The 21,497-nt window shown below is 46.9% G+C and overlaps 1 protein-coding gene across 8 annotated transcripts in view; it reads left to right on the top strand.

Annotated features, from left to right (window-relative positions):
* Positions 1–21,497, top strand: part of CTIF (cap binding complex dependent translation initiation factor) — a 144,855-nt gene that overhangs the window by 102,270 nt on the left and 21,088 nt on the right. For 4 of the 8 annotated variants that reach the window (XM_086867470.1, XM_023944079.2, XM_023944077.2 and 1 more), the window contains 2 exons: positions 1,961–2,402; positions 4,136–4,465. In XM_086867470.1, coding sequence (XP_086723596.1) covers positions 1,961–2,402; positions 4,136–4,465 — 772 coding nt within the window. The remainder of the gene's footprint in view (positions 1–1,960; positions 2,403–4,135; positions 4,466–21,497) is intronic. The other 4 variants (XM_086867472.1, XM_086867471.1, XM_023944078.2 and 1 more) reach the window with 1 other exon arrangement.

Raw genomic sequence — 21,497 nt, forward strand, 5'->3', positions numbered from 1 at the left:
ATCTGTACTCATAAAATGCTTGTAGGCTCCAGCAAACAGGAAAGCTTTTCCCATCTCCCTTTTTTTTTTTTTTTTTTTTTAATTCCCTGCCATTCAGTTTGCAAGGGAAAAAAAACAAAACAGAAAAAAATCCCCACAAAACCAAAAAACACACACTGAATATCTCAGAAAACCAGATCTGGTGGTCTGAGAGTAAACACAAATTCCTTCCAGTGCCATGAACAAGCATCTTCGTCCTGCGTTTGTTAAACACGAGCCCTCACTTTTTATGGTTTAAAAGCCAGTTGGCCTCAGAAAATAGGTTTTGACTCCTGGGGATGCCAAGGAATACAGATTCTGTGTGGGGATGGCTTTGGCAGGCAGGGCTGGAGACTGCTGACCATTGAAATGTATTTGTGAATGGCTGCTTCCTTCGTCCGAGCGCCCTTAGCTGAGCAGTGCCAGTGATGAAAATAAAACTAATTGCTGTGGGATGGGTTTAAAGTAAACACTGCTATTCATCCCAGTTGATGTGGGGGGTTTGGGATAAGGGGTGAGGCTGACCAGGGGCTTTATCATGACTACAAAACCAGTAAGGAGGAAAACCACTGCAACCACCACAGCGCTTAAACTTGTTTCCTTAATTTTGGGGCTGAGACTAGGGAGATGTCCTGTGTCACCCTCAAGTCCTGTGTCACTGCTCCCAGCAACCTTGTAAAGAGCTGGGCATTAAAACATCCCATGGGCTCTCAGAGCCAAGACCAATATCAAAGAGGCAGCAGGCAGGGGATGCCAGCATGCTTAGGGTGAAGCACCCAGCCCTGGTGAAGGCAGCCAGTGCCAGGACCATCTCCATCTTGGGTGCATCCTGCATGATGGCATTCCAGCTCTGCCTTCTCCGCTGGGGATAGCCACACTGCAGCCTGTTTGGAAATCTGAGATGCCTGAGACTGCCAAAGCATTTCTTCTATTCAGCTCTTGTTTTTTTGGGGATTTGCCATCTCAGCTACCGGTTACAGCCAGCACTCAGGGGTTTGTCCCTTCTTTCTGAGATGTTGTAGTCTCTCAAGTAAACCCTTTGGGGGCAATTCCTCCTCTTTCTGGCTGTTGGGTTTCCATGTTACCCACTTGGAGCTCTGTATGCATAGGCCTCTCTCTGAAGGTTGTGGTCCTGGGTGCCATGCCCTCCATGCTGCCAGAGCCAAGTATGGTCTTCTTTTCATCCATGCATATGTCCTGTCCTGCTGTAGCAGTGCTGAAGGATGTATTTAAAATAAGGCCAAACAAAACCATTTGGTGTGGACAGATCACCAGTTTACTTAGTATCTTGCTTTTTAGTTATTTTTTTTTCCACTTAGAAATTCCCGATAACACTTAAAATGGTTCACTGCAAACCCATGCAGCAGTGTGCCATGTTGGCAGGCAAGAAAAGAAAGTGATGATGTAGTCTGGGTATATCAGGAGATCTAAAATCTTCAGAAAAATAAAAAACTTCTAGTATTTCTTGCCTACCTGTCTTGCTGACACTTTTTTTCCTGGTTAGCGTGGAAGTAACAGAGAAACATGGGAGAATTTAACTCAGAAATCTGGGAGAGCTTTTCCTGGGAACCAAAGTCATGTTGTCCAACTGCACAAAAATTTTCAGCTGAAATATGACTGTCACTGAAAGAAATTTAGAGGCATGAGTTCTTAGATGACAAGAAATTGCCTCCCTTTTTGTGGTCCCCTGCCAAGGGCCAAGCTGTTTGGTGGAACAAATGTGTTGGCCCAGCAGAACCACGAAGGGATGAATGAACTTTCTTTGACTCTCTTCCACTTTTTTTTTTTTTTAAATTCCCTGCCATTCAGTTTTCAGAATAAAAAACCAATCAAGCAAACAAACAAACAAATCAACCAAACCAAAAAACCTATTTGGTTTCCAGCTAATAGGAGTTAAAACCTATTTTCTGAGGCTTTTCAGTGACTTTCCTTGACTTTACAGGCGACAGCAGAGACTTCCCAGCGGGAACAAGTCTCAGCAGCACACGGATCATCAGCAGGGTGGCACCAAGCATAACAGGGACCACCAGAAACTCTACCAAGGAGGTCAGGCCCCTCACTCCTCAGGCAGGACGGGCCACCACGGCTACAGCCAGAACCGGAGATGGCACCACAACCAGAAGCACTCACCCAACGACAAAGAAACGCACAGAAACGCCAAAGAGACTGAGAATTTGAAAATCGAGGACAGCTCCGTGTGCACGGCGCACGTCCCCGCGGAGGCGCCCCGAGGCCCCGAGGCCGTGGAGAAGCAGTCCCAGCAGTACGTCCCCGAGCCGGAGACCAAGCGGAAAGACAGCGTCCACGAGCGCATTGGGGACAGACCCAAGATCAATTTGCTTCAGTCTTCTAAAGACAGGCTGAGGAGGAGACTAAAAGAAAAGGTATTATTTCTTGAGTTTCTCTTTTTCTGAGAGTCTGGCTGTTGGCTGTTCTCCATACAAAGGGTGGGGTGGGCTCAAGGGACCTTTCCATCAGTGCTCCCAACTTACTTTAATCCTTCATTTTCTACACTTCTCTTGAGGTGTCTTTGTGAATCTTCAGGAGGCCTTTTATTGAAAGAATTGTGGCTCTGAGCTTGACTTCTTGGTTGAGGTTTCTACCAGCTTGAGTTCTTCAGGGACTGGGAACTCTCCCCTTTTCCATGGGGGAAGGCTGGTGCACTCATGCGTCCCCTCCTGGTCTGAAGAGCTCAGTCACTTTGCAAAAAAAATCTGAAAAAGGGAATTTGTCTCTGCAACTACAGAGCTAAATCCCAAACTTTGACTCTTGAGTACTGAATAGTTGGACTCCGCTGCTTTAAAGCTGATATCCATTTATCTCTGCAGTGAATTGAAATGCCCTTATCTCCCCTCTTCCTTCCAACAACCCAACAATAACAAAAGTATTGCATGCAAGTGACAGAGGAGAAATCCTTTTTGGAAACAATATTCAGCCACAGATTTCTGAGGAATTTGGAGATGATATCTCCATTTTCCCCCGTGAAACTCAGATCTTTCTCTTGAGATTCTTTTGTCAGACTGTAAAAAGCATCCATGGGGTTATCTCTAATGAGATTTCCAAAATACAGAGCAAAAATAACCTGAACATATACAATTCCATGGGAGTGCATGTTGGAAATGTATACCTTTGAATGCATGAGCATTTACTATTTCTGGATGTGGCATGAGGGGGAGTAAGAGATTTTGTTAGTTATTTTTATGTTCTTTAAAGCGATGGGAGTATAGTAGAGACTTTCAGAGTATTCATTTTAATGCTCTTCTCAGAAATCTAGAGTCTTGTAAGAATAAAAATCTCATCAGCACCCACTCTTGGGTCAACACAATCTGCTGGGAGATTTGGACAACTCTCTTGGGGATGGGGTTTGTCAAAAAAATTGCTACAGGTCTGTATTGTACAAGATTGAGCTGGAGAGGCAGAAGAGAGCAGACCAGAGCAAGCAGAATGCATGCCTGCTGCATGCTGGGGAAAACGGAGGAAATGCGTAGAAAAATGTTGAAAAGAAGCAGTAATTTCTGTGGTAATGATGGGAGGTGAGAAGTGTAACAGGCAAGAGATGGAAAAGTCAAGAGTCCTTTGAATGCTGGGATCATGTGACTTCTTTCATCTCAATTTGCATCATTAAGTATGTATTAAAAATATATTTAGATATATAATATATATTTATAATTATATATCTTACGTTAAAATATATATATATATATATGTAAAAAATATATTTGTGGGATTGTTGTCTGAAGATTTTGCAAACATCAGTGCACTTTCTAAAGAGAAGCAAAAAAAATGCCCATTATCATGATGTCACAGACACCAGAAACTGGTTCAAGATGCCAAAGACAGTCAGAGGTGATCAGACTTTGGCATTCTGGCTCAGGACCCTCAAGGACATTTTCTCCCTGAGCTGAGGGGTAGGACTTTGGGATGGTGTGGGAAATAGAGAAAGGGGACATTTCTGGGGCAGGATGCATGCGCTTGTGCTTTCCAATGCTGAGGTTATATTGTGCCACTAAAATATGCTTTGTCTTTTCTCTTTCTGTTTGTTCTCCCAATCCCCTTCCCCCTTTGCTGTTTGTGCAAGGACATGGGCTGATATATCTGTTTTTTCCTTGTGTAACAGACGCCTTGTCTTTCCCTTTTCACGGACCAGGACGAAGTTACGGTGGAAACCACCGACCCTGAAAAGAATAAAATGGACAAATTAATTGAAATTCTCAACAGCATGAGAAACAATAGCAGTGATGTTGACTCCAAGCTCACCACCTTCATGGAGGAGGCCCAGAACTCCACCAACTCTGAGGAGATGCTGGGGGAGATAGTCAAGACCATCTACCAGAAAGCGGTGACAGACCGCAGCTTTGCTTCCACAGCAGCCAAGCTGTGTGACAAAATGGCCCTCTTCATGGTGGAAGGAACCAAATTCCGGAGTCTGCTCCTCAACATGTTGCAGGTAATGAGATGAAGTTAGTTGTTCCGATGCCTGCAGCATCATCTCAATTGGTCTTACCATTTATTTGGAGCTGAGCTGTTACCAAATTCCTTTTGGACCCAGTTGATAGGTTCAAATTGCAGCTGTTGTTTTGCCTCCACACATCTTTAATGGTACCACAGATACTGTGACACTGAGGGCATTATCAAGGTACTCCTCGTTCACATTTCGTGAACTCTACATGGAATTGTAGCATCTCACACCAGGGCCTGTCTGAGTAATGAGTCAGTTGCTTGAGGCAGCATCCCCGTGGCATGGAAAGAAATGATCTGGGAGGGTCTCTCAATGTAGGCTGTTAGAGTGGAGGGTCCATCTCATCTCAAATGGTCTAGACACCAGGATGGTCCCTGAGCAGGCTTTTTGGCTGCATCACGTAGCTGAAGGATCTGATTCTGGTTTCTGATTGCAAACAAAACTGAAATACTTGCGTATTTTCTCACTATTTTGGGTGACTAGTTTATTGGTATGTGGAGAACTGGTTGGTTGTTCTGCTTCAAAACCATCAGTGACAGCAAAGTTGCAGTGGGGAGAAAAAAGCAGTGGCTCTGATAACTGGTCCACAAGGTTGCACTTGATGGTCCTGGAGATCTTTTCCAGCCTGGATGACTCTATAATAATATTGTATGATAAAAAAAAAGGGCTATCCTCAACTGCCCATGGTCTCCTGAGAGGAGTGTGTTGTACTGCAGTGCCACCATCAGAGAGGGCATGTTTTTTGGGAGGGTGTCACATGCACCTCCAATTTTCTGCCTCTGGAGACAGAGTTGAAACTATGAATTTCCATCTTTAATTTAAGGTGCATTTCCATGTGGCTGTTCCCTCACACACATATCTGTGGGACATACAGAGCTCACATTTTGTTTCTCTGCTCTCCACACTAGTCTTGCTCAGCATCACTCCAGTTTTTGACTTGCCTTCTCATTCTTCTTGCTGCTTTTGTCAGAGATGCTCTCTTGGATGCTGTGCCTGGCTGCCTGTACCTTGAGTTGGCTTTGGGGCAGCACAGCAAGCAGGGAAATAAGGAGTAAAATAAAATAGTGAAAATCAATATCAGATAATTCTGCAGTGACTGGTCCAGCTTTGCTTCTCTCATTGTTCTGTGTGCTTGTCAAACACAGCATCTCTCCCCATGCCTACTCCCCTCTGCAGAGCCCTTGGTCTGCATACACATCTGCCCATTACCTGTACCAGGTGGTGATTTTTTCTAGATGAGTATTTCCAAAGGGATTATCAATCAGAATGAGGGAAATTGCAGGCAGAATCAGTCCCAGAATTAGCAGCAAGGGGCTGAAGGAGCTCTAAACCTGCTGTGCATCCCGTTCTTCCCATACCAAGTCACTCTTGCATCTTTCCCTGTCAGGCTGAGCAATCTAAGAAATCCAGAATGAAGTCCAGGAATGATGGCCAGGGAGCAGCAGGGTGTTAGCCCACAATTGATGCTGATGGCAGTCCTGGGTTAGGGAGGACACTTCCAGTTTGCTTTATTTGCTTGCCCCAGTAATTCCACCCATGCGAACAGACCCAGTAAAGTGATTTATACTGCAGCATCCTGTGCAAGACAGAGTGGCTTCCCATTCAGCTCTTCACAGCATAAATGTAGGATAAATAATAGATCTGCTATCTCCAGAGAGACTCAAAGTGCTTCCCAGGAACGTGTAGCCAGTCACAGTGTGATGGGAGCATTGTGGAGAGCTGGGGAGGAATGAAGTGCAAAGAGGGAGCGGAGTGTGCCAGTGACCGAGTTCATGTACTGAGGCACAGAGAAGTATGCAAAAGGGATTTGTTCAGCCCCAAACTGCACATCTTTTATGAATGCCTTGATGGGGCAAAAGGTGACAGATCACTACAGGTCAAAAGCAAAGTGCTGTGTGAAATTAAATAATTTAACATTTCCTTTGTGATAGTAAAGGATTTTGACTTTCTCCAGGCACTGTTTCATTTTCCAAACAAAACAATCAGATGCGGTCAAACTGATTCATAAATACTTCGGTGGAGCCCTAAACCAGGAATATTTGAGGTATTCAGGTCTGATAGCCCTGGCTGGAGACAGAGCCAGGTCTGAGGCAGGAAAGAGTCATTGCAGCTGTCTTGGTGTGAAATAAGGAGATTGATTATCAATATCAATATGGTATGTTGGAACTGATAGAATATATTATCAGTATTAATAAGGCATATTGGATATTATGTCATGTTACAGAATAATGTGAATATCCTATTGACGTATGATATATTAATACATTGATATAAATTATTATATATCCATATGTATACACACATAGATAGATATACACACACATGTATATATGTGTGTATATCCATATATTATATATTATAATTATAATGTTATAATTATAACAATATTAAATATATATAATGTATATAATATATACTATATATAATATAGTATAATATATAATAATATTATATATAAATAATAATAATTATAATATAATAATATATATCCATATGTTATAATCATATTTTTGTATGATTAATGATAGGACATTACCCAGCTACAGTCCTGGCCCTTCCACCACCAGATATTTTCCATCAGGCATTTTTAGATAATTTGCCGTTAATTAAAAAAGAAAAATAAACCTCTAATGAAATGCTTGCTTCAGAGCAGGATTTGTGTCTCTCTAGCACCTTTCAGACTAATCTGATCCCCGGACGTAAGGAGCTCGGCTTGCTGGGCACCGGCGAGCTGGGGAATTACTGTGCCGGGGTGTGATAAATCGGGATCAGTGTGATCCCTCCCCATGCTGCTGGCGCCTGGGGCTGCACCACTAGCCCCCACATCTGCTCCTGGCAGATGCTCCTGTTTTGTAGGGGCTTGTTTGTCCCTTTCCCTCAGGACTGCGATGGCAACAGCTCACCCCCACCAGAGGACCTCAGGAATTGATGCATAAACCCGTTCAGGTGCCCTGCCAGCATGGCTCTACCTATAGACAGCATCCCTTTAACTGTAGACAGCATTCTTATACCCTTCTGGATCTTGAAAGAAGCAGCAAGGGTTGTTTTTTTCCTGCAAAACAGGAAGTAAACTGTCTTTTTAACTTGGTTCCTCTTCTATTTTCAGCTGTTGACAAGGTGCTTGTGCTCAAGGGTTGCATATTGTTCACAGCTTATCTTAGGGCACTTGGTTTGAGATGCCAGTGCTGCAGCATGAGGGTATTGTCACATCATCCCCTCCCTGCCTGCAGCTCCTCTGAAGAGCTTCCCTACAGCCAACATGGTCCACTTCATCCTGTAAAAACAGGAAAACTCTGGTTTGAATTTATCCTTCACTCTGTGTTTTAGTCTAGAATCTTGGCTAAGTCTTGAATTTGGGTGCTGCCTGCCTCACAGGAAAAGAGATGTGGAAAGGGGAGCCATGGATTGACATCTGGTAGAGCTGCCATGTGGGAGCTTGGCACTCAAGGGATCATTTGGCATCTGGGTTGTTCAGCCCTGGCACAGGCTGCCCAAGCAAGTTGTGGAGGCACCACTCCTTAAAGGATTTAAAAGCTTTTGGATGTGGCACCTGGGGACATGGGTGGCCCGGACAGTGCTGAGGAATTGGCTCAACTTGATGATCTTAGATGGCTTTTCCAACCTAAACAAACCTGTAGTTCTGTGATTTGGGTTTGATTTTCTCCTCATTAAATTTGGTTTAGTCTTTTGGTAGCTAGATCTATTTTGAGCTGTGTGAGCCCTTGAATTGGACCTAGGTGAGCTGCACCTGGGGAATTTGGATGGCTGGGGAAATGAAAGAACATCTTAGTGGACACATAGACAATTTCTTCATGCCTCTAGGAATACCTTTTTAATTAATACATTGAAAGTAATTCTCCTGCAAGAGAGACAATGCTTGTCATCGTTTCACTCACTGGCATGCCCAGGCTCTTTTTTTTTCGTTTTTCTTTTTCCAGTGGTGGGGGGGTGTTAAGCAATGTGCCACAAACCCTTCACATGTAACATAAGTTGGAGTACTCCTCTGCTGGAACAACCGTGCTCTTTATAGCAGAGCTGTGTCTGCATCTGAGCTATGCAGAGCCAAGTGTATTATTAGAGTGCACATCACTGGGACTGTAATTGTACACTGCTCCCCTTGGCAACCACGGCCAACAGCACATCAAACAGAAGGCTGATACCTTCTTTTAATAATAATAATAATAATAAAAAAACCCAAAAATCACGCAACGAACATCCCGACACAGAGCAGCAGCAGAGCGTGCTGGCCTGCAGCCAGAGCCAGTGCCTGGTGCATCCCTGCACATGGAACTGCCTTGGTGCCAGAGGAGAAGGGCTGGTTCTGCTGGATGCCCTATGGCATACCCTAATGTATGCCCCATTTCACACCCTAATGCATACCCTAAGGTACACTGCATTCGATACGTCACAGGATACTCTGAGCCATACCCTACTGCACACCCTAACACATCCCAAAATTTATACCCTAATGCATACTCAGTGGTGTACCCTAGTGTGTATCCGGTCGGATAACCTGTGGCATTCTCTGGTGAATATCTTGTGGTGGAGCCTAATGCACTCCCATGGCATATCCTATGGTATATCCTAATGCACACCCTTTTACATACCATATTGCACTTCCCGTGGATATCCTATGCTATATCCTAATGCACACCCTTTTACATACCATATTGCACTTCCCATGGATATCCTATGCTATATCCTAATGCACACCCTTTTACATACCATATTGCACTTCCCATAGCATACCCTTTGGTATATCCTAATGCACACCCTATAGTATAAGCTAAAACATTTCCTGTAGTATGTCCTAAAGCATTCCCTAACACACATCCTAGTGCACACCCTAACGCCCACCCTGTTGCACACCCAAAACATACCTGATGATATACCTTACTGTATATCCTCCTGGATACCCTGGGGCATGCCCTAGTGATTACCCCATGGTATATCCTAATGCATTCTCCGTGGCATACCCTAATGAGTACCCTATTGCATACCCTAATGCCTCCCCTGCTGCACACCTCAATGCATACCTTATGGCTTGCCTTATTGCCTACCCTATTGCACACGCTGTTGCACATCCTGATACATTCCAAATGGCAAACCCAGTTGCACACCCACACAGGGTTTCTTCATCATCTTACTGCAACCTCTTGATGTCCCAGAAATGGCCCTTCCTTGGTTCAGTGCTGTGTTTAGCTCTGGATGTAGAGACTTCATAGAAACACAGAACATCCTGAGCTGGAAGAGATCCACAAGGATCCTGGACTCCAACCGCTGACCCTGCACAGACACCCCAACAATCCCCTAAGAGCATTGTCCAAATGCTTCTGGAGCTTTGGCAGCTTTGGGACCGTGCCCCAGCACCCTCTCAGGGAAGAGCCTTTTCCTAATATCCAACCTAGCCCTTCCTGGCACAGTTCCAGCCATTCCCTGGGTCCTGTCCCTGGTCACACAGAGAGGAGATCAGTTCCTGGCCCTTCTCTGCACATTACAAGTTGTAACTGCAGTGAGTCTCCTCCCCTCAGTCTCTTCTCCAGCCTGAACAAATCAAGTGACCTCAGCCCCTCCTTGTATGGCTTCCCCTCCAGACCCGTCCTCTCTATTCCCCTGAGACGAATCATGTGGGTTTTGGCAGAGGTTGCACTTGTGTCTTAGTGGCCTTGGTTGGGTTTAAGATGATTGGTGTGATCATTTATAGAGGGGCTCAACCAGGAACGACCAAAAACTTATTGCTGTTATCCAAGGTAGGGGATGGAAGAGGAGAATTTAGGATGAAGCATTTCTTGGGATGTAGGCATTATGGCATGAGGTGCTGGAGAACTGACTGATTCCCTCTAGTAAATGTGGGTGCAGTGTGAAGTGTTTGCCAAGATGAGCATGAGGTTTGGGGAGAAATGGGCTGAAGTTCTTCCTGTCCTGTAGCCTTTTTAGTCTGAGCAAGCAACCTCCCAGTGATAATAGCCCTTTCAGCATTGTAGGGCTTCAGGTTGTAATGATAGACACTGGGTGGATACTGTGGGAACTGGCACATAGAAGTTGGTTGGACTTAATGATCTTAGAATTCTTTCCCAGCCCTAATGGTTCTGTGATGTTTTGTGTTATTCTAAGTAATACATTAATGGTTAATGCTGAAAGGCAGATTTTATTTTTTCCTTCTCAACATGATTATTGGTGAGGAACAGTTTGTGGTTTGGCAGAAGTGAAGGCAGGAGGATCCAAGTGTGGCTGGAGAGTATCTGACCTGTACACCATATCCAGCACTGACTGCAAAAACCCATCAGTCCTCTTTCTATGGCTGTTTTTAATATAATTTAATTACAGATGGTCCAATCTGTGCACATAAAACAGAGCAGTACCACTTGTCTCTGAAAGGGCATTGCCCGACAGACATCAGAGAGGTCACTTCACTGAGAGGTGGGGGAAAAAATGTCCAAGTGCCCCTGGAGCAGATCCTAAAGCCATACGAGTGTGTGCTCATGTGCCACAGCGGTGAGCTCAGCTCCACAGAACAGCACCACATCCATCTCTAAGATCTGTGCGTGAGCCAACATTGCAGCCTTTGGTTTCTCCTCCAGAGGAGTTTGATGAGCTCTTTCCCCCAGTGAGGTGGAGATCCAGTAGGGAAAGCCTCCTTGGCTTGAGCTGCTCTCCATGGCTATCTGTGCAGATGAGGAACATCTGGGTGGTGAGCCTCAGAACAGATGCCAGCTCCTCGGGAGCAAACACAAGCACAGAAATAGCAAATGATGCTGCCCTTGTGTAGACACCTTCACTTAGGGGTTTGCAGAAAGTTGTAGAGCTTGGAAACCTTTCTTCCCTTACATTTCTGATACTGATAAACATCAAACCATCCTTCTTTTGTAAATCACTGTGGGACTCCCCCTGCAAAAGCTTGGTGTAGCTTTGAAGAGATTTATTTTCTATACGCCCAGGCAATTCAAAGGCAGTTCTAAATTCATGCACACTCATATATCCATGTAGTGCTTGAAGGGGCACGGGGAATGCAGCCCCGTAGGTGGCTCTGAGGAGCATCCCCAGCTGCTGCATCCTCCTGCTCTCAAGCACAGAGAAAAATAGTGGAAAGGGGACACATTCCCTGTTTTTTGCCCACACTTGTGTCTCTGGAAATATTCTCCAATTTTTTTGCAATGTATTTATTATTTTAATTTTATTACTTATTATCGTACCATTTTTATCACTTGATTCTTGTATATTTTTATTCAATTACTTCTTATTTTGCTGATGCGTTAATACATATGCTTATTGCATATATATTAATTATACATATATATTTATACGTATTTTCTAATGCTATATATCAGCATTATATAACAATGTTAATAATAATTTTTTTATTATTATTATTCTTACTGCAGTTTGGGGGGTGATTTTTTTCCCCTTCTTTTGCAGTCATCCGAGGCCAAACACGCCTCATGCAAGTGTCAGCAGCAGGCAGGAGAGGGAGCCCGGGGAGCGGGCTGGCAGCCTGCCTGCGCCGGCAGGTGAAGGGCAAGGGCTGGGCATCAACTGGAGCTGGCCCTGCTTTTACCCCGAGCCCGGCCAAGCCGTGTCTGTAGTAACAGCGCTGGGCTTGGCCACGGGAGGCTCCAGGAGCCGCTGGCACACGGCTCCCGTGCGGGGCTGGGAGTTACTGGAGAGCCCTGGATTAAATGTCCGGCGGCGTGCCTTGAGCTTGCCACTTCTCCCAAGCGGAACGGGGACTGTAGGAGCCACCCGGCTCCTCTGCAGCCTTTCCGTGGCAAGGGAACGCGGTGGGAGCCAGGGAGCACCAGACAGCACCTCCCTGGAGGGTGGTGGTGAGGTGAGGGAAGGGTTAATGGAGCCCAAGATGTCAGGTGTTAGCAGAGTGCAGAAAAAAGGGCACTTTTGCGCTGATAGGAAGGAGGGGATGGGGACAGGAGCTGTGCCACACAAGCATTAGAAGCTGGGAGTAGTTGAGCCAGACCCTAAATTAAACAAGCAGTGGGTTTACGCTGCACATCAGTCCTCAGTCTGAGCCCAGGGGTGGATTTTGAGGATCATGTTTGAATTGCAGCTGGAGGTGGCCGCATTGATGTAGCAGTGGGCATCACAGAGGATGCCAAGGGAATTGTCCCCACTGCTGTGCAGGTCTCTGGGGTCTGGAGTCTGCCCAATGCAGTCTCACTCATGGCTCTGCACAGGAAAGGTGTTTTGTTTAGACTAGCAGTGCATTGTGCAGTTGAGAGTTTGATGGGAAGCAGGACTAATTTTCTAAAAAAAAAAAAAAAATCTCATCCAGCTTAAAGATTGCCATGTTTTATTTTAATTCAATGTTCTGGTAAGGTTTTATACCTTATACTTTGCAATGCTCAGATTTGCTGTGCAGAAATATCCATGACCTTTAATCCATAAATTTATGTGTGGCTTCTCCTGGCTTCTTTTCACCTTGATTTTAAAGCCATGGTGGGGACCAGCCCATGCTACAGCACATGATGGGATGGTACTTGGTGTCTCGTTGTCTCTCCAGGCAGTGGATGCCCCGGGCATCTGCCAGTGATGGTGGGACCCAGCAGAAGCTCCAGCCTCTTGCTTGTGCATGTTGGTGGTGAAGAGTGTCAGGAGCACTACTGGCCGAACTGCTGCCTGCTAAAAGCACAGCTGAGTTCAGAGCAGGGAGTTCAGGTGGTGGGACCCATGCACACCCTGTGCATGGGCTCAAGCACGGAGCAGAGGCTGTTCTGGGCTCTAGGTGGAGACTGCAGACTGCTCAGCCTGCCTGCATCCTGCCTGCCGCCCTGGGACAGAGTCAGGCAGCAGCCTCCTGCTGGGGTGGGCTCTTGGCCGCCCCCAGTCATTGCTGGTGGGTGAGGATCCTCGGGGTCCTGGTAGAAAAAGCAGAAATACGTTATTTTTTAAAAGCCTCAAAATCCATTTATCCATTGGTAAAAGGTGAGGAAAGGCAGGGGGACACTTCAGTGTTGAGACCTCTCCAGATCGGGCTGAACTGGCATCAGCTCTTACTCTCGTTTGCTCCCGAAAGGCTCAAACCCAAGGGATGTGGGAGTATGTTCCTGTCAACTCAGGGCCTCAGCTGGCCCGAGGCACGCTCCTCACAGACCATCTGCTCCTGCCTGCTCCAACCCAAATCCAGCTCAGGCTGCTGCACCCACCTCAAGGTGGGGATTTTGGGGTGCTGTGTGGTTGGACGATCCCTGCTCCCCATGCCCGCAGACACCCTGCTGTGCCCAGCCCTGCTCTTAGCTAATTCCCTTCACCTCACCTGGGGACAGGAGTTTTGGAGGCTCGTTGGGATGCATCACCCTGCCTGGGATTTATCCCACAAACCCCACACCCCCCAGTCATTCTGTCAGGGAGTGAAGCATCCTGCTGACACAGGAGCACCCTGGAGCAACAGGTGCCAGGGACATCACCTCCTGTACAAAGGCCAGGGCAGATGGATATGCCAGCATTAGCCCAAAGATGGCATATGGGTAGAAGGATGTTGGAGAGGGAAACACCTCTTTTTCCCCCTGGGAAAGGGGGAAAATGAGGTAATATGTGCTTTGCCCATTGCTGTCTTTACTTGGACACAGACCATACAGAGGATGCTCTTGTGCTCACCAGCAGGAAATACCTTGTTTTAAGGTTGTACAAGTTTCTGTACCAGATTCAGTTTCTAGACAAGTGAGCCTGACTGCTGTGGTGGCACACAGAGGGATGATCCCGTGGGACCTGCAGCTTGAGCACCCCCAGCATCCCCCAGGCATGCTTAGGCTCAGGGTTTGTTCATTGCTGGGTATTTTGGTGTGTAGCTATCTGTCAGAATCTGGATTTGGAGAATTAATGCTTCTAACAAAGTCCACATATCCTTTGCCTTTGTTCGTTTTGCACACCCTCATCTTTTCCTGCTGCATATGTCTAAACAAGAAGATGCAAAATTATGGTGGGAAGTGGCTTTGGTGGTTCTTGGGAGCAGAGGAACTACAGGACATCTGAGGGGTGATGAATGAGGCCTGGGAATTATTTCAGGTTCCTGTCCTACAGCTTCCCAGGCCTGATACTGATGCAAAACACAGCATCCAAGTCTTGGTGACAGCACTGAACAGTGTTTGGCTGGAGGATGTTGCCCCACCTTGACACATTCTTTGGTATCATCAGCAGTGATGGTTTCCCCTTACGCTCCTCCCCTCACTAAGCATCCCAAAACAGTGCTTCCTTTTTCCCTCCCAGTGATAAATTCCTCCACTTCTCTTGCTTCCTTTCTTTTTTAATTACTATTGCTCTAAATATTAATTTTTTATAATCAGAGGATAAAACAAGCATCTCTGGCAGAGCTGGGAATCCAAACTCTGTGATAAAGCCAGGCTGGACAAGGTTTGAAGCATCCTGGTCTATTGGAAGGTGACCCTGCCCATGGCAGGGAGGTTGGAACAAGATGGTCTTTAAGGTCCCTTCCAAACCAAACCATTCTGTGATTCTGTGATTACACTTCCAGTCCAGGAGCAGCAGGAACTGAAAGTGAGGACTGCAAGAGCAAAGTGTCTGTGAGCTAAGGAGACAGTTTCAGGCTGGAGAAACAAAACCTTTTCATTTCTGCTTTGTTCATAAGAGTAAAATGTGTTTCCTTGCATCTCTAATATTCCAACCCATGCTATCCAGTGGTCTTACACACAGATGCTCAAAGTCTGCCAACATGTGGCAAAATACATCATGGTAATCATGGACATCCCTTTACAAATACAAAGGGTGGAAGAATTGAGGACTTTTGCAGGTTGAACTTGTTTTCTGCATCACCTTTCTGTAATCTTTGCTTTTCCAACATGGATAGGCAGCTTTGGAGGTATTGTAGGGTGCTCCATACATGTATACTTCAAGAGATGAGCGAAAATTATTAATGCATCTTTCACATCCATTAAAAAAAAAATAAAAACCGGCCAAATACAACATTTCTTACAGCAAAAGCTCCCTGGCTACATAGAATTTGTAAATATTAGCCTCTGAGAAAGATTTTCTGAGCTCCTTTGTGTAAATAACACTTTTTTAGCAGACTGGCACTTCACCTCTGGGTCTCAATTTTCAAGTGGTCGCTTGTGCCCCCATTCCAGAGCTGCATTTCCAGCAGGGAGATCCAGCTCTGGTACACGATGCCCATGGGGTGCCTGGTGGTGGGAGAGACGTGGTGAAAAGCAGACAGAGGAGATAAGAAGGGTGACAACCCCTTTGCTCTCCAGCGTGTTTGCACAGCAATGCTGAGTGCTGGGCCAGAGCCACCACCTCCCTGCAGACTAAACAGTTGCAGTGTTTTCTCTCCCATGACCGAAAGAATTTAGTAAAGGGTCCCGGTATGAAACTTTACACGAACTCTGGGTGCCACGAATATCTCTGGCTGGGAGTCTGTTAACTCCTCCGGTTCCTTGATCATCCGCACGGTTCAGTCCCAGGGCAGATGAAAGGAAGACCCATCCCACGATGGATCTGGCCAGCTGCCTGCAGGGCCCCCCGTGCTCTCCCACCCACTGAGTTTTTGCACGTCCATCTTTCTGGAGTTTTTTTTTTTTTGCTTTCTTTTAAAGGAGAGAGTCAAGAATTCTGGCCATAATGGAGCTCTGGAGTCCTCCAGTTCAGGAAAGACATGAACCTGTTAGAGTGGGTCCAGGGAAGAATTCTCTAGGGGCTGGAGCCCCTGTGCTCTGGAGGCAGCCTGGGAGAGCTGGGGCTGCTCCCCTGCACAAGTATTCAGGCTCCAGGGAGAGCTGAGAGCCCCTGGCAGGGCCTAAAGGGGCTCCAGGAGAGCTGCCCAGGGACTGGGGACAAGGCCTGCAGGGCCAGCACCCAGGCAATGGCTTGCCAGTGCCAGAGGGCAGGCCCAGCTGGGATATTGGCAAGGAATTGCTGGCTGGGAGGGTGGGCAGGCCCTGGCACAGGGTGCCCAGAGCAGCTGGGGCTGCCCCTGCATCCCTGCAGTGGCCAAGGACAGGTTGGACATGGGGCCCTGGGGAGCCCTGGGACAGTGGAAGGTGGCAGGTGGGTTGGGACTAGATTACCTTTAAAAGTACTTTCCAGCCTTGATTCTATGTTATCTCATGCCCACTGGCCCTTTTGGAACCACCTGTGTGCACCAATGTCCATCTAAAAGTTGCCCACTTCCCTGTGCTACCCAGCTCAGGGACTTCTACTTCAGGGCAAAGTTCTGGGGCTGGGAGAAGCCTCTAAGGCTTCATTTATCCTTTGGTCCTGGCTTGGAGAGAAGCAGAAGCCTCAGTGTCTTGCCCAGCTGAGCACACAGGAGGTCCCAGTCCCACCTCATGGTGAGCACCACCAAGAAGGCACTTCCTAGGAGAGTCTTAGCATCCCACAGAAGAACATCCTGCTGCCAGCTACCAGGCACCCAGGAAAATCCTTCCATGGAGTGAACTGATGTGAGCCAGGAGTGCCTGTGCAGTAAAGCTCCAGATGTCAAACTGGATCAGCTGCCTGCCTTTCCCTGCCCAGTTTCATTCATTCACAGGCAAGCTGGCCTTTCAATAGACACAGCTTCATTTCCAGTGCAAGTGGAATTCCTCCAGCCCTGGTGCCTGGACAAAGGAGCACCTTCGTCCACAGTCAGTTTTCCTCATCTTATATCTCTCTTTCCTGTTTGGAATTTGGCCTGTTCCCATAGACCCCTTGTCACCTCCACCTTATAAAGAGGACACATTACATGTGCAGAATTTGAAATATGAATGCATCCTGCTGGAAAAATCCAGCTGGTCCCCACTGCATCCTTCTGGGCTGCAAGCTGGGCATCTCCAGATGTGGCATTTGCAAGCAGGATCGATCTATCAGCCTCAATTGGGGTGCCAGTCATCATCTCAGCCTGTTGTAGGGAGTGGGATGAGCATTTTCTCAGGCACAGAAATGGCCTCTGAGCAGATTTGGGATTGGTGCTAGGACTCAGACCCTGCCATGTTGTGGAGAAAGGTTTCCAAACTGCCCTCTAAACAATCCCCACCCATGTGAAGTAACCCAAAAATAGGATTTTGTGAGATTTCTAGAAACCATTGTGCTTTTACACTGAGCTTGTGCAGCCCATGGGATGGGAGATTTATACTAATACATTTTTCCATGAGGTGGGGGTATCAGTACTGCTGTGGGATGAGCAGGCATTTGCTGTGCTTGATCCTCTCTCTTCCTACCACCTCCATGTAGCAAGGAGGGGATTGTAGGCATAGGGGTGGGATGCTCTAGGCGATTCTTTTTTAGAAGGAGGACTCTCAGTGTCTGCAAAATTCCCAAGGTAGCCCAAGGTTTCCTGTGCACACTCAAAAAGGCAAAGGGCACATCGCTGCCTCAAGATTCCCACAGTACTGGGACATGCAGGAATAAAATTAGTATAGCAAGGAGCTCCTGCACTGCTGCAGAAGAGCAAGGCTGCCGAGAGGGAGCGGCTTGCTCTGGACATTACAGGGGCTGTCTGCAGGGCTGGGTCAAATGGGTGTCCCAACTCCTCTGATGGCAACACAGCAAGGAAATTAATTTGTGTTTCTTTTGGTCCCTTGTCTCCCTTCCAGCCCTCTCTGTGGGACTGAGAGATTGGCTTGTGATTCTCAGATAAGTGATTAATTCCCCTTGTCTGTGTGTCCTGCAGATGGCGGGTCTGTCCCTTGCTCACTACAAGGTCTGGCCGAGGCTGGTAATGATGTTTTGCTGTGTCTGGGTTTGTAGTATAACAGGTCTTTAAGGTGATGATGAACTGCTGTTACCCAGCTGAGCTGACACCCTGGCACGTGTTTGGGAACGCAGAAAGGTGTGAGATAGGAAGGACAGCAATAAAAATTAAGTGACCGGGAAGACAACTCTGTCACTTGGGTAGTGCTGGAGGAGGCACTGGCAAACATCCAGGACAAAATGAGGACAACTTGGTTGTGTGCAGAGCAGGCTACTGATTTCACCCTCCTGGTTCTCTCTAAGTTTCCATCCAGACTGTGCTCTGAGATCTCTAGCAACTGCCAGGTTAGCAGCAAAACTTTTGTTTGCACATCCATCATTACACTCCACCAGAGTGATTTCAGCCTCAGCTAAATCAATAATTAACTGCTTGCACCTCTTCAGCCCCTCAAGGACCTCACAGACATCATTGGCTGAAGCCATGAGACACCCACGTTGGGTGGGTAATTGCTGCTGATCCCAGATTTGGAGCCAGACAGAGAGGTCAGGGTGAGACCAGGGGGCAGGAGGTTCAAGTGACCACTCACCTGGTCACCTCCTGGTTTTTGTAGATATGAGAAGTATCCACAGCTTCTCCTGGCTCTGGTCATCATCTGCCTCAGTTACCCAAAACTGAGAATGTAAAATTGATTATGTTTCTTGTCCTGGGAGTTTGTCTAGTCTCTGCTTTAGAAGAAAACAGTTTTCTGACCTTATTTTATCCTTCATGCCCAGATCCTTCTGAGAGGAATAAGCACTGTGTGTCTGCCTGATGGCTGCAGAATCCTTGTTGAGTTGTTCTTGCCTACCTGGAAGAATTCCATATCCCTGGAATTGTTCAAGTTAGATTGGATGGGGCTTGGAGCAACCTGGTCTAGTGGAAGATGTCCCTGCCCATGACAGAGGGTTATAAAGGGATGAGTTATAAGGCCCCTTCCAACCCAAACATCCTGTGATATTATTAATTGGTCAGTGACATCTAATGCAAACTACAAATCATCCAGTGGTCAGATGATGTGTAGTAGATGTCTGTGGGGTGGTGGCCACAGTCCTAGTAGCCTGGACCTTTGCCATGTGGTGCATTTCAGAGCCCTCTGTGAATAAAACCGTTCACACAGCTGTGGCCATCATGAAGTCAGGTCCACGCTGAAGGTCACTGATAAGATTTCCTGCTTTTCCCAAAATGCCTAAAACGTCCTGAGAAGATGTTCAAGTGGTGCAGATCCAGCCTGGAGGAAGCAACATGATGAAAGCCAGTGGGAGTGAAATGCCTCATGGCTGGGTGAAGCCAGGACCTCTTTGAGGCTGGGCACAAGGTGTCATCTGTAATTTAAAGGCTTTATCTGCTTTAAATGTCAATAGCTCCTTTGTTGGAGTCATAATAATTGCCATGATTCGCATGTCTCAGTCACACGCCCCAGAGCACTTTGCAGAGGAAGATGAGCAAATCATTCCCATTTGTTGCCAGATGGGAAATCAGGGTACAGAGGTGATTGGAGCCCACACAGGGCTGGAAGTAAACCTCAGTCTCCTGTGCTGCTGTTCCTCACGTTCTGCATGGAAGCTGGAGGCTCAAAGCAGGTTTTCTGTCATCACCTTACTCTGCTCTGTCTTGTCTCCGTGCTGGCAGTAGCGTAGGCAGGGGTGGTGTGAGGGGATCTCAGTGAGGTTCTGTCTTTGGGTGCAGGCAGAGAGGCCAGGAGTGGGTGGCTGGAGGAAGAGCAGAGCCCGTGAAAGAGCTGATGGTCCCACTTCACATCCTACCACCTCCAGCAGAGGAGCTTTTGTAGTGGTGTCAGTGAAGTGAGACTTTCCCAATGAAGGTGTGGATGGTACACAGGAGCTCAGTGAGACCCCACAAATCCATTGGCTGAGGTGTTTGATCACTCCCTGGTGCTGTCACAGGGTTCTCCAGCACCTCCTGAGTTCCTTCCAAATGCCAGTGCTCCAAACTACCCATCTCACTGGTTTGTACTCCTCAGGAAGCAAAGCTACACACCAGAACCTTCTCCAAGCCAATACCTAAATACACATAGTATTTAAATTCTAAACAGGGAATAATGCAGTGATGTTAACTGTGCAAAATGTAATTTATGGAGCCCTTCCTAGGAAGGTCTGAGAAGAGAGCAGGCAGAGTGCAGTTGAGAGTTTGATGGAAGTGCTGTGCTTCTCCAGGACAGCAGTCAGGGACAGAGGCTGTCCAGCCTCTACCCACCAGTTCCCTCCTCCAGCCTATTGGATTTGTCTCAGACCTTTCCAAAGAGCCATTTAGGGCTCCAGTGTTTCTCAGAACATTGCCAGTAAGATCAACTATTTAGCACAGCCTATCTCAGCTTTTTATATAGCTCTTAGCACGGATATCTAAGCATCATATATTTCTTTTTGTGCAGTATTTCTGACTCAGTATTTCCTGCCTCCTTGACAATGACTGAGTAAACAGCAGAGCTGCCAGAGGAAGAGCCCTGTGTTTACAGAGCAACAAGCCCAAATGTGCCCTTTTTTTTTCCCATCAGAAGGTGGCGATGCTTAAATTAACCCTCATTTTTATCCCTCACTAAACTTTTGCCCTCGAACTTGCTGCTACCAGAGTCAGCCATGGGTTGGTGGGCCCAGATCTGGGGAAAAGTTATTTGGAACATGTCTTTAAAAAGTGCTGCAAACTCCCAAGGGAAGAATTTTCGGCTGCAGCTGTCCGAGCTGGAGTGAGGGCTTAGATCCGATGGCAAAGTGCTGCTTCTCATCCCACCTGACTCTGCTGCCCACTAAAAATGTTAGAGGATGGATTTGCCTCCTCTCCCACAGAGTGGCCATTCCTCTTGGCTCTTCTAGCTTGGTCCTAGTCCTGGAAAGGTGTCATATCCACTGTCATATGCCAGTGTTGCATGAACTGCATCTACACCAGGTTGAGGAATGGACAGGAAAAAGACATTCTGAATTTCCCTTGCTGGCAGGAGCCTCAGCCAAGCTGACAGAGGATCTGACGGGGGATGTCAGAGGCTTTGCTGATCCCTGGGCCATCTCTGTGATGTGTGTGAACACAGGCCACTCTGACCTACCTGTGGTGAGGCCCAAGACGATGAATGTGCTTAGCCTTCAGATTTATGCCCCAAACTTGTCCTCTATGAGAGCTCTTTAGAGGTTCCCGTGGCATCCCCCCACTTGCCACGTGGTTTCCCAGTGAATTCTTCTCCCAAACCAGGCAGAGAAGGAAGGCCAACCCTACCTGGTATAAATACATTTTATTTTAAACTATAGGCACTTGAAGGAAGGTCATCCAGTAAACACACCCAGATTATCTACAGGCCAGAGCACCCCCAAATTAGTAATACAATTCGTGTTTAAAAAT

This window comes from Cyanistes caeruleus, chromosome Z, assembly GCF_971803275.1.
Source record: "Cyanistes caeruleus chromosome Z, bCyaCae1.hap1.1, whole genome shotgun sequence".
Taxonomy (NCBI): domain Eukaryota; kingdom Metazoa; phylum Chordata; class Aves; order Passeriformes; family Paridae; genus Cyanistes; species Cyanistes caeruleus.